Source organism: Strix uralensis, chromosome 22, assembly GCF_047716275.1.
Source record: "Strix uralensis isolate ZFMK-TIS-50842 chromosome 22, bStrUra1, whole genome shotgun sequence".
Lineage (NCBI taxonomy): Eukaryota > Metazoa > Chordata > Aves > Strigiformes > Strigidae > Strix > Strix uralensis.
Genome location: NC_133993.1, coordinates 11863576 through 11877185, shown reverse-complemented (window position 1 = coordinate 11877185; position 13610 = coordinate 11863576). Strand labels below are relative to the sequence as shown.

The 13610-nt window shown below is 37.1% G+C and overlaps 1 protein-coding gene across 14 annotated transcripts in view; it reads left to right on the top strand.

Moving 5' to 3' along the window:
* Positions 1 to 13610, top strand: part of MPP3 (MAGUK p55 scaffold protein 3) — a 25377-nt gene extending 11767 nt beyond the window's left edge. For 4 of the 14 annotated variants that reach the window (XM_074892403.1, XM_074892399.1, XM_074892392.1 and 1 more), the window contains 12 exons: positions 342 to 416; positions 1449 to 1645; positions 3403 to 3467; positions 4635 to 4655; positions 5085 to 5123; positions 6381 to 6422; positions 6835 to 6999; positions 7670 to 7750; positions 9151 to 9244; positions 10037 to 10145; positions 11036 to 11158; positions 12041 to 13610. In XM_074892403.1, coding sequence (XP_074748504.1) covers positions 342 to 416; positions 1449 to 1645; positions 3403 to 3467; positions 4635 to 4655; positions 5085 to 5123; positions 6381 to 6422; positions 6835 to 6999; positions 7670 to 7750; positions 9151 to 9244; positions 10037 to 10145; positions 11036 to 11158; positions 12041 to 12223 — 1194 coding nt within the window. In that variant the 3' untranslated portion in view covers positions 12224 to 13610. Of the gene's footprint in view, positions 1 to 341; positions 417 to 1448; positions 1646 to 3402; positions 3468 to 4634; positions 4656 to 5084; positions 5124 to 6380; positions 6423 to 6834; positions 7000 to 7669; positions 7751 to 9150; positions 9245 to 9791; positions 9985 to 10036; positions 10146 to 11035; positions 11159 to 12040 lie in introns of all 14 variants that reach the window. The other 10 variants (XM_074892402.1, XM_074892397.1, XM_074892401.1 and 7 more) reach the window with 8 other exon arrangements.

The following is a 13610-nucleotide window of genomic DNA, read 5'->3' as shown; positions in this document are numbered from 1 at the left end:
AACTTAAGTTAGTGTCGTACTAAAAGCCACTGAAGTATTTAATGCCCTGTGAACTGTAATCCAGAAATTAATGCAGCTGCTAAAAGCAACTGAAGCAATTTTAAAGCAGGTCTTAATATGTTCTCGCCAAGTAGTTACTGTAGATGTCTCCATGGGGAAGACACTGTTGTGGAGGATTTATGGAACACCATGATAGTCTCTGTAATGAAGTTAAATAGTGGATTAGCTTGGCCTGTTAAAGTTCTGAGGAGACAGACGCTAACTCCTAAACTGGAACTTGAATAGTCTGCATTATATCCTTGGCCTACTTTCAAAGTAAAAAACATTTCTCTCTTTCTCAGGCTCAGTCTCAGGGATCCATAACATTAAAAATAATTCCAGCCATCAAAGAAGAAGATCGTCTAAAAGACAGCAAGGTATGCAACTTGGTGAAATACTGAAGCACACGTCTTCACATACACACAATTCTGACATCTCTGTAAATGCAAGATTCCTGCTGTTGCAGTGAGAAGTCTCACAGACCCACAATTGAACTATAAAGATAGTAGAGCAGCTTCTTGTAAAATACAGTGCCCTTTTTATTCAGTAGAACTATTTAGATGACTTCTCTCTTCTTCATCATCTTGGCACATGTTCTTTCATAGCATTTCTGAAATCTAGCCTCTTCTTTTTGTTCACATAATTAAAATTGGTGTTCCTGCCAGTCTTCTCTTACCATGACAGCTTCTATCTGTCCATTATCTCTGGGCATTTTGCCATTCACTTGAGTCAAAACAGACCTATTTGTAAACGGAGCTGCATTCATCATTTGACCCAATTAGCCCACTGCAAACATCAGCAGGCCTCTCTGCGTCATTTGCCCTCCTTGATCAGCAGTGGCTTACTGTTCAACTGGTCCCTTTACAGGATTCCTCTGTTAACCTCTATTTCTGCTTCCCTGCTCTCAGTTGCCAAATTTCTCCCTGAAGCCCTGCAAATCACTTTTAAAAGGAGTTCTGTGATGTGTTAAATAGTGGTAAGATAGAAATCCAAAGTTGAATAGTAGATTTTGATGCATTAAAGGATTATTTTTAAGGACAGTCTTTATAATTGGGCAACTCTGCTATAAATCCCTTTTTATTGTTTTCTTCCTCCCCTTAATCTTTTTTCCTTTGTTGCATTTTGTACTTGCATAGACTCTGAACTGTGTTTCTTGGAACTTTGAGTCCCATGTTCCACAATGCCACTACATAATGACTGGATATGTGCTTGAAAGTTAGTTTATTTTTCTGCGTGAGCAAGTCAAAATACAGGTGAAGCTTGCTAGGTTTCAGTATTTTGGAGTACTGTAAAGCATAAAGGAGAGATAAAGAGTATAGTTAGCAGTGTAAGCACTGGGGAAACCTTTTAAGAGTAGTTTGAAATTCCAAATAGGAAAAGAAGAAAGGCTATGTTACTTTCTTTTAAAGGTGTTTATGAGGGCGCTTTTCTGCTATAATCCCAAAGAAGACAGAGCCATTCCTTGCCAGGAGGCTGGACTGCCATTTAAGAGACGACACGTCCTAGAAGTTGTAAGCCAAGATGATCCCACATGGTGGCAAGCAAAGCGTGTTGGAGATACCAACCTCAGGGCAGGCTTGATCCCCTCAAAACAGTTCCAAGAAAGGTTTGTCAATGAAGATTACAGATTTATTTTTATTCCACATAAACAGTGTCACACTGATTTTATGCTGCTTTTTTTCACAGGAAACGAAGGGCAGGATCATGTCAGGGTGCACACCAGATGCTTAGAGAAAAGTGCTAAAAAGCTGCATCTTCTCCAATTATATAATAAACTTCCTAGCTTTTCTTGGCTAATTTGTCATTGACTTATGCTTTGTAGCATAAGGACAGAAGCACTTGCTACACAAGCCTGTATGAAATGAAATGTGGAATATCAGTCTCTTGACCCTATTGGCTTATGGAGACTCTGTATTTCACAGACTTGTACTTCCATAGTATAAGAGAAAATGCTGGTTTATTGTAACAATTTTGAATTTATGCATGTAGTAGTAGTAAAAAAAGTGTATGATCCTTTTTCTGGGTCCTAAAAGTTTTTAGCTTGGACCTGGATTCCTTCTAGAGCTTGAAGTTTCTTTGTTTTCACAGAAAGACAGGTGTATCTTCTAAAGCAAAAATATCCCTCAAGTCTTGTATTTACAGTACAGAAGTCTGTATATTTAAGAAGGAATCTGATTTAGGCCAGTGGTCTCATTGTGTGATTCTTACTCCAAATTACTGGATGTGTCTTCTTTGGATTGTAGGTGTTACAAAGGTGGGGTGTCCAAAAATTAAACAGTTCTGATGCTATTGCTGGCCTCCAAGATTTGCGTAAGGTTTCTGATAGAGGACTTTACACCACTGTATGAATGCTCCTTTGAAATACTAGTTAAATTCTGCCTGAACAGCTGTATCCCTCTTCCTATGGATGCATATATGTCAACAGATGCTGCTGCACCATAGTCCTTTTTTTTTTCAGTTGTTGTAAACTACATTTCAGTATATGTAAGAATATAGAAATGGCTTCAGTGTCCGTTTCCCTGAGTGACTGTAAATGCCTCAGCATCTTCTTTAGTCTGTTATGAATGTTGGTCTGTTGCAAAAAACACTTGGGAAGAAAATGTGGTTTCTGTTGCTAGCAGTGAGAGGTTTCTTGGGGTTTGTTTTTTTTGTGCTAGGTTGTTCGGGGTTTTTTGGCGTTGGGTTTTTGGGGTGGGGTGGGGTTGTCTCTTTTGAGCAAAGACTGGGAGATTAGGAGTTGAGCTCTGGTTCATGATTTTAACACTTCAGAAATTTTTACTTGATACCCTGTTCTTATATTTCTACACAAGCTGGGTTTACTAGTAAATTACAGAAAACTCCAAACTGATCTGGAAGGCAATGGATAATTTCTAAGTGTGCATAGCTGCAGTGATTGTTTTGGACAAAGGTTATCTACTTCTGAGTTCTCTTTGAGGTTAGTAGTTTTAGGATTGTGGCAGACAGGAATTTTACCCATTCTTTGTAAAAATGGCAAATAGAAGTTGGATTCTTAGCAGAAATAGAATAGAATACAATAGTTCTCTTAATCTTGCAAAAAAGATTGGGTGGAGAAAAGGAAATTACATTAAAAAATACGTTGAAAAATGTAATGTGCTGTTGATTTTTGTGCTCTGATGTATGAAAACCTAAAATGTTTTACCATCTTCTCTCTCAGTCACTTATCAGTAGCAATCTGGGACCCTCACAGCTTTAAAGAAAAACTCTTTTAAAATGTTGAATCAGAGACATTTATGTTTTTCAAGGAAAAGCACTATTTCGTTTTTTATTTTCAATGTTATAACATGCTACACATTCTTTATAATTCTGAGCTGACATGGCTAACATATAATTATTTTCTATTAGACGGTTGACTTACAGAAGAACAATAGGCACTCTTCAGAATCCCAGAACTACGAAGAAACCATTATGTAAGTTTGTTCTGTTCCTTCAGTGATGTCTTAGTTGATACCAACCTCTCGGTATTTTTCTGTTACGTCAATAATGGTGTGTTTGAACATGTTTTGTGTAATCTGTCATTGATTGATTTGCATGGATACAAGCTGCCACATGAGAGGATTTGGGTTTGAGTTTTATCCAGTGTTGCTAGTGCTTATTGTTTTCAAAAAAACTGGCTGTCCCTCTCTTCCTGCTTTCAAGAACATAAGGCCTTACACGTTGTTTAGATGCTTTAAAATATGCTAGTGTTCACATTTTTTCTATGGTTTGAAACTTGAAAGCTGTAAAAGTAACCCACTCCACACTTCTTGAAATTCTTACATAAGTGCATGAAATGACTAGGCTCATATGAAATTAAACTGTAGCTTTAAGGAGGATAAAAATCACTGGAGCTGGCACTACCATCTGCATTTCAGGCTTAGCATTACAGAGCTGGTCTTAAGTAGACTTTGAGGTGATTCTTATTTACAGCTCTGAAGCCTCTGTCAGTGAATTATTCACACAAAAACTGCTACTTGTGATGAAATTGCTAGTCAGTGATGAAGGGCAGAAGACATTCTGTATTATCCCAGAATATAATGTTCCTGTTGCTCTTGGGTACTTCACTACAGCTGTTACTGATGGGTGGGGCAGCCATGTGACACTGATGCCAGACATTGTGCCACCCTCATGTAGGCTAGGAATCTGGAAATTGCCCATCTTCAGCGATATAAGTGAACTTCTGACCCGTGGTGCATGGCACATGTAATGAAGAGATACAGGTATTCTTCTGCTGCAAAGAGGAGGGAGGATGCTCAACCAAATCGTAAAATAGCATTATTGATTTAAACAAAGCTTTTCCAAATTAGTTTCCATTACATTCAATGTTAGGAGGCATGTAATGAGTGTTGCTACTTAGGCTTTTTCTCAGGCGTTCATAAGACAATTAAGGTGATAACTAGTTATAATACTGAATTTTAACAAAAAAAATCTTTAATCAGTTGATAAGGGTACATTACTGCATTTTTTTTTTTTAAGATAGAAAAGCCTGTTAAGCAAATCAGCCCAGAAGAACCTTCCATTCCATTCCCTCTAATTTTACTCAATCATTTGCCAGTCTTTTAATATCATACCAACTCTGCCTTTCATGCTAACTACAGATGATCAGTCTTCTGATAAAGGTAGGTACCCTGCTAACTCATTTTCTGTGTGAATATAAACAACCAATGCATTTTCTAAAATACTTTCTAAACCCCCAAGCAAAGGGAATAGTAGATATAGCTTATTCCTACAGCAGTTTCTTTCTGAGTTGTTATTTAAACTAATTTAATTTGGATTGATGACGTAGGTAATGATAACTTTCAAATTTACTCACGATTCAAGAGAAAAGATTTGTGTCTTCTGATATTCATTTACGTGTTCTGTAGGTTTCTGAGTGAGGTTGAAAGAGTTGCAAGTTAAATGCTGTCTTTATCTGGTATTTTTTAACAAATATTGGGGTTTAACATCTTAGAGCACCTGTATCAAACCAAATTGATTTTTCTTCACTGTTCATTTGGACTGTTTTCTGTGTTATTTTCATTACGAGCAACTGTGTTGGGCCCATGCAGTTTATATGTCACTGTACCACACGCCTTTCCAAATATCAGGTATTTTCTGTTGAATTCTGCATGCTGCGATTTTATTTTTTTTTTTTTTTTCACATTACACATGCTTCTTGAGAATAACATTCTGAGTATTGGTATTCCATCAACTTTGGTGAAAGTACTAATCATAATGTGTGATGATTAGCTGGCTGTGACTGGTATAACCTATCGAAGCACGAGTATGAAACTAGAGCCTATCTTCGACAATAGAAAATAGCTCTGATCTTAGCTGTTGCTACTAGTATCTTCTGTTAATGTAGGCATAATGTTTTATGAATATACGTTGGCATTGCTTGATTACATAACTGCATGCAACTATTCATTAAAAACCAAAACCTTCTCTGGATTGGTGCATTTTATTAAAGTTTAAGCTGCATATATTTTTGCCTGTGATTGGGCTTGTCCCAAAACCATACACCTCCTTCTTAAAATGAGTAGAGTTCTGTGGATATTGCAGTGCACAGGTGCATAAATTTTAACAAGCCACATAGTCTTCTTTTAGGAAGTATGAGAACTCGGTATTTGTCTTAGCATAGCAGCATAGTGTTTTGCAGCTAAGTATCATGGTTTATTTTGCATACTTTTAGGGGCCTTGGGAGTGGTTGTAGCTTGAGGAGGGGTAGGCTGGCTCTTTTTAACGTAGATTCGTAAATTATTTTGCATACGTGTGTATGACAAAAGCATCAACTTTAAATTTTTAATAAAAAATTAATAAGCAATGATAATTTAACTTAGTCAAAATGAAGTTGTTTAGAGCTCGTATTTCAGTCATCTCTGATTCCTTTTTTTTTCAAGCCCAAATGAGCCTGAAATGTCAGAAGAGGCAATTATTCTTACACAATCATACCCATTTGTAAAGTCGTACATTAAAAAAAGATCTCTGTGTTTGCAGATTCTTCTTTTTTACTTAAGTCTGAATATTATACTTTTAGCAGCAGCGCTGATGAAATGTAATAAATGTTGAAGAGCATAAATTCCAGGATCTGTAACTACTGAGATGTAAAATTTTCTTGTGCATTATCGACATCAAAGATTTTTTTTAAAACACAAGCCACTAGCCAAGGCAGATAATTTTTTTGTATCACTAATATTCGTGTTAGAAAAGTCTGTGTGTATAATGGAGGATATAAAACTTCTCCTTCCCTCAGCAATGACCCAGACTTGTATCGCAGGCACTGTTTAAGATACCTCCCTCTTCCCCTCTCACTTGCCTTTCCCCTGTGCCCTTACCCTCCCCCCACCCTGCTTTTTAATTTACAGAAGACTGTGACTGCGAAGGATACTTCAACGGACAGTACATAGGTGAGAAACGAAAATCCCTTTCCTCTTCCCTAACACCCTCCCACCAAAAAAACCCTAAAAACCCACAAGCAAAACAAAACCCCACTCCAAAAAACTACCCCCATATTAAAGAAGAAAAACTAGCTTATTTATGTTAATTTCCCATATATTCATAAACTGAATTATCTCTCTGCAGAGGCATAGCCAACACTTGGCAACTCAAGGTGATATGAGGGGGGTTTTATTATAGATTGGGTGCTTGGTTTTCTACCTGATACACAGATTTTTCATTGATAAGATTAGCATATGAGCACTGATTTGTTTATAAAAAAAATTCGTAACTCGTATTCAAAGGGTAACTACTAGCTGAAGGAGATTGAAAATTTAGGTAAGTAGAGACATGGTTTAATATATCTTTTGTTTTCCTCTACAGCTGGCTTACGCAGGAGCTTTAGATTAAGTCGTAAAGAGAAGGAGAACAATCTGAATGAAGGAAAGCAAGCTGAGCAGGCAGATGCAGCAGAGTTCCTAACGTATGAAGAAGTCACGAAGTATCAGCAGCAGCCTGGTGAACAGCAGAGGCTGGTGGTTTTGATTGGTGAGATACATAATTGATTCAGAATTCTTCACATATCTCTCTCTTCCCTTACCGGCTGCACTCCAAGAGGCTTTCTTTAGGTGTTTGGTTTTGGTTTTTGTGGTTCTGGTGGTTTTTTTAAAGGTTTTTCTGGGTTTGGTCAGAAGTTGTTCTTTTCTTCTAAATGACATTTAAAAACAAACAAACAAAACCCAACCAAATGCACCAAATCCTCCTAAAAATAATGATGCAGGACTATTTCTCATTTTTCTGATTCACTTTCCATTGGTTTTCACTCAAACATGTGCATACTTTATGCTGTGGATAAAAAGTGGCTGAAAAGGTAGATTTTAGAATTATCTAACAGAATTTTGCATGCTATTTTAATTCAGTGTGCTTAACATATTTGTGTTAAGTCAGTTTTCCTAGATACCCGAGAAATCAAGGGTATCTCATAAAACTGACTGCTAAGATGTCAGGTTTTCTGACAAATGTTTTTCCAACAGCTGTTCAGGATTCAGTTTGTTCCTGATGATGTTTTTCAAAGCAGAATGTGGCAGGTGATGAGGTCTCTCATGTACAGGTTTCTTCAAGCACACTCCTGTTATCATTATTTGTGAGAAATTGATATCATACTCTTTGCAGTATTTCATTCCACACAGAAATCTGTCAGTCCGTTCTATTTTATTAGGTTGTTTGGGGGCCAAATTAAGTGAGCTCAAGCAGAAAGTTGTGTCAGAGAACCCACAGGAATATGGTGTTGCAGTTCCACGTGAGTAAAACTTACTGACTTTTGTGTGTTGCCACTTTATTCCATAAATGGTATAGTAGTAGTATAGTGCTCAGTGCTTTGATGAATGGTAATTTGTGGTTTGACTATTGATTATATGCATATTTCAGAAGTACTTCAAATTATTTTTCTCATGGTAATATACTGTGTTTGTCCTTAATAGCTGAACAGATCACTACATAACTTGGCACATACACACTTCGGAATTTTGTCAACTTGGTTGATTTTTTTCAATTGTGTTTTCCCAGGTGAACAGATTGCATTTTCTGGGTCCATTAAAGAAATGAGAAACTGAATGCAGGAACAAAAAATAAGGTTGTAAATTGCAAAAAGAACTAGTGTGAAAAACTAGTATCTTAAGATTCAGCCAAAACATTATAAGTGTTTAAAAGAGGATGACTTTTCTTCAGAATATCATACCAGCTAAAGTTTAAAAAAAAAAAAAAAAAGTAGTCAGCAATAAACCAAGTCAAAATTTTTACAAGATTTAAGATTTTTGATTACTGTATTTAGGTTGTTCAAACCAGCAGTCACAGTGACAGAGAAATTAGTGATTCTGCTGCATGATTCTGTGGCTAGAGTTACACTGAAATTTTTTTCTGGATTATTTTCCAAAAAAAAATTTAGACACACAAAAAATTCCATCAATATTTGTATTCCCGAACAAGCTACTTTTGCAATCCAAAAAATCAACACTTAGGGCACTGTTTATATGTTATTTAAGACTTTTAAGAAATGTCAGGCAGACGTTCAACTAGTTAGCAGTAGAACTCATATGTGTAATTTTTATTTGAATTTAAACATGTACACAAAAAATAGCAGACATCACTTTTATGGCCAGGCATAAATTTCTAGCATGATTACCAAAGCTTCTCCTACAGCAATAACAATTATTAAAAGAAATTAGGACATCAGAGGTAAGGGACATACATAATTATGTAAGTTTCACAGTAGCATAGGAAAACAGCCAGGGATATTCTTTAAATTCAGAAGTAACATAATAGCACTTCATATATTTCCTATTTTTATTTTCTAACTTTCAAAGAAAATGAGAGTCCAGTATTCCAAACAGCTAAGACATATTGTTTTCCACAGGATATACTCTACTGTCTCTATTGGATGTAAGAAGTGTGTCTCCTAATTTTTGTGTTAGTTATAGCATGCTTGGGAGCAAAACAACTTCATTTTTGGTCCTACAATTTTTGAGATTGAGTTTAAAACAGAATTGTAATGTTTGATTTATATTTTCTGTTAATTTGAATTTGCCAGTGTGTAACTACCTTGTTTGAGGTCACAAAAATGTGACTGGAACTAAACAGAGAAAATACAGTTGTACGCAAAGGCTGATGTGTCTCCTGTGTCTTGCTTCCATTCTCTTGTAGATACCACCAGGTCAAAGAAAAGTCATGAGAAAGAGGGAGTAGAATACAATTTTGTCTCTAAGCAATCATTTGAGACAGATGTGCAGCAAAACAAGTGAGTTCATTTTAAAATACAGGCATAATTGACTGTATTCAAAAAATATTGCTAGTTAAATCTTACATCATATGAATACTGAAATCAGGTGTGAAGTTGAAGTGTGAATTCCAGCTGTTTTAGAAGGGTTCAGCTTCCCAGGTAAAAAGCTTTTTATTCAGTCTAGGCTGTTAGCGTGAACTCAGAAATTTAGTAAGAAGCAATTTAGAAACAACATAGGACTAGTAGGAGGATTTTAAGCTAGCATTTAAGCCTGCATATCATAAGTAGTATGATTGGTCAGAATTTAATGTAGTGAAAATAAGAGCTAATGTAGTTGGGCCTACTTACTCTCCATTTAGTATGATGGGTAACAAGTTTCATTCGTAAGTCCACTTTAAAGTGTGCTGTAGACTGAATCTGTGGATATAAAGAACTTTCTGTAAGAGCGAGTGTTTTCTGAAGTACAGATTTTTGGCCGGTCTCCCAGGAGATTGAAGAATTGGAGTCTGTTTCCTTACCAGCTTTGTTCTATTTTCTGTGAAAAACATCCTCTTTCTTCTGTTAGGCTTGATCACCAGTCAACTGAACTAATAATGCAGCTTCCTCCCCTATTTGTCAGTACTGCTGATTAGCTATTAGTGACATGTGAAGACTATTGCTACTAAGCAACCAGAAGGAAAAAAAATAATCAGGAAAAAGAAACACACACACACCCCCCCTTTGACTACTGTGACTTCAGTAAACAGCTATCAAATATTGTAAGTTAAATATTCTTTGTGGATGGTATTTAAAAATGCATTGACTTTTTAGATTTGTGGAACATGGAGAATACAAAGAAAATCTGTATGGTACAAGTCTTGAGGCAATCCGGTCCGTGATGGCCAAAAAGAAGGTTTGTTTGGTGGATGTGGTACCTGAAGTAAGTTCTGCAGCTTATTTTAAAGAAAGCAAGTATTTCTTACTAGGCTGCCAGCCTAAGTAACTGATGCGTTCGCCATTTGTGGCTACTTGCCCTGCAAAAAACAGTACTGCTCTCAGAATCTGTGTTTCTAAGAGGTGGCCTGATTGCTAGCTAAGCAGAATAGGGCTCTTTAGAAAGCAGTGCAGTGTTTAGTTCCTAGATGTCTGATACAGCCCAGATGACACTTTATCGGTTCTCACTGTGGGATTTTTCCCTTGCTGTAGGAGAAATGTGCATCACTGTCCTAGCCTGCTCAAGTCGTAGAGAAAATGCTTAGAGCGTGTGGATGGGTTTTTCATTCTTGTTCCTTCCTGTTGTTTCTGAAGCATTGCTAGTGTTGTAATCGGTGCCAGTATACCTGCTCTGAATCCCTCCATACTGGGATTTAATCTTTGAAATATTGATTCAGATTTTGTAACTGGGCTAGGAAAAGACTTGTAATACCTCCTCAGATGAATTCCAGGTTTAAAATTTCCAGTGTTTGGCTTCTTAAGCAAAGCAAACCGTAACTTGCCTGTCAAGTCATCTTTTTTTTTTTTTTTTGTATACTTTTCTCAGTATCTTTTGCCATGTCCTTGTTGGTGATATCACAATGTATAGCAAAGCAGGTGTGCAGTTAGACCATGCTCCAGGAAGCTCACGTGCTCTTATAAGCTAGCCAGGACACTGACATTAACCCCTCTTTTGAAGAGCAAAACATTACTGTGGTCAGATGTATAGTATGCAGGACTTCACACCACACTGTGTACTAGTGAAACTGTTGAATCCAGTTTGAGTAGATCATTGACATATAACAACAACAAAAAAAAAAATTAAAAAATGGTGTAACAAAAAATATCTGTTCACAGGCGGTAAAGCACTTGAGGACTCCTGAGTTTAAGCCTTATGTTATCTTTGTGAAGCCTCTCATTCCAGAAAAGAAAAAATATGTCCTAAAATCTCCCATGTCAGAAGAAATCTCAGCCCCCCTTGTAAGTATTCTAACTTTGATCTCTTCTTTTTAGACATGAAAGAAGTATTTGGGCTAGCACTTCTATGATATGGAAGAGCTCCTCTTCCATGACAGAGAGAGTGAGATTTTTGACTCAACTTAAAACTTGACTATATAAGTAACATGAACCAAAGTGCACATCTTCCATGTGGATCTGTGTACATCACTCAAGGCTGCAGCAGGGGAAGCTGCTACCAAACTCAGATAAACTAATAATCATTTTACAGTTCTGATGAGCAGCCCTATCAAATGGTAAAGGTAGCCACCTATTCCTGATATTTCCAGAGTGACACCCACCCAGGCTGCTAATCAGGTACACACAAAATGTAGCATGTGGATGTCTTACAAGGACCAAACCTAGACCAACTGCAAATTGGCGATGTGTAAATGTGAACAGAAATACTGAGAGTGCATAATGTCATTACTTTGGGTAACCTGAGCTTGAATTTATAGGTAACAGAACATAGTTCACTTGGTAAGTTTTCATGTAAGCCCTTAAAATTACTGAACTTGGGGATGGTGGGTCGAGCATTCCTTTTCAACTTTTGAGGAGTATGATTTCCAGGTGTAAGGTTAGGCAGAGACTAACTTCATAAAATGCAGTGTCACCATCTTATGTCCCTCCTGTAACATGTTTTTTCCCATTCCCTACCAGTTCTTGCATTTTTGAAATAGCCTACCAAATCCCAGCAGTAGCATACTGCTCCTTGATCTCAGTTGTAATATCTTACATACCTTTGCCTAATGTTAGCCACTCTTGTTTAATTTCCTTACCAAGTAATGACTTGTGGTAATATACTTTAAAATGCTAGAATTAAAAGGACATGCTGTAGATTTCATACCATCTTCTTGTGTTGATCAGCAGGATGAAGAACAGCAGGAAATTATTAATTCAGCAGCATTCATTGAAGAGCAGTATGGCCATTTAATTGACACTGTACTGGTGAAAGAAGATCTCCAGAGTGCATGTAATCAGCTGAAAACTGTGTTAGAGAAACTAAACAAGGATTCATTTTGGGTGCCAGTCAACTGGGTTAGGCCATAGCTTGTTATCATCTGTTTAAGGGAAAGATTGTGTAAAAATGTCTTGTAAATATAGGGATTAGAAAAGGGAAATATGTCAAATTCACTTCAAAACTGCTGGTCTATCTAGGAGACTGTATGAGGAAAAACAAAACAAAGTCAGAAGCTGACACTGCCTTCCAGAATCAAAATCTTGACTAGCAGCTGTCATTCAAAAGTGAATACTCAGATTAAAGCGATCAGTAAAAGGTTGGATTGACTTTTAGACTGTAAATAGTGCACTTTGTACAGTAAAGTTTCACACAGGGGTCCCATACTTCCAAAGAGTTTAAGTAGTGCTAGGACACTAACCAGCTGGAATTTTCATCCTTTTGTGGCTAAAGGCATATGAACAAAGTACTTTTCAGGAACCAGTATGTGTACAGCACAAGCTACTTCAGCTAGGTGAGAGGGATGTCCTTTGGAGAGTGCTTATACCGTGTCAGTTACTCAAAAGTTCAACTGGCTCTCAGGCCAGCAAAACATGTTTCCCTGGACTTATGATCATTTGTTGCAAATCCTTTCCAATTAGGCATTAAAAGTAAGCCAGTTACATTAAGTTGTAGATACTTCAGTGGCTGAGAGATGAGGAGTTTATGTCCATCCCAGATTTCCCAATGCCTCCAAGTTGTCTTCCCACAGGTATTAGTCTGCTCATCCATACCATATGCCCGCTTTCCTGATCTCTTCCTACTGACACAGGACAAATGTTAAACCACATCTGAACACACCTGTGTGACTAGCCAGCTCATAAATGAGATGGTTTTTAGTCTACATGAAAATATGACTGCATATGATTTAAAATAGGACTTTTAAGAAGCTTATCTTCTACAAGACATCTCTGCAAATGCCACCTGATGGGATACCACCTTGACACCAACATAGCAGCTCTGAAAAGGGCACTAAAAGGAGGAGGCTGAAGTACCAGGCAGCTGAGCTACAGGTCTAAATCGTCATCCTTCCAGCGTTTATGACTACCTTTGCTCCAAACTGGGTAAAGGCTTCTAGAGCATCTAACTGGCTACATCAGGTCCTGAAGAAGAAATGTTAGAGGACTTCATATATATTTCAGGAAGCCTGAATATACAGGATTTTCAGATGGGTGTTAATAAGAAAAGGCACATCCTAGAAGCATCTATGATTTATAATTGTTTGAAAAAATTTGACTGTTGTACAGGTGCATGTTAGCTGAAACTAGTTCCTGTTTTCCATTCCCTGAGGAGGTCTGATCTTCCCTGTGTATTGTGCCCTTTAACAAGACCTTTTGCTGCACCAGTCTCATTCCTTGCATCGTAACAGTATGATGTTATTCTTGTTCCACTGCATTTAGCAAAATTTCAATGTTGTATATTAAAAGCACATTTCTTATA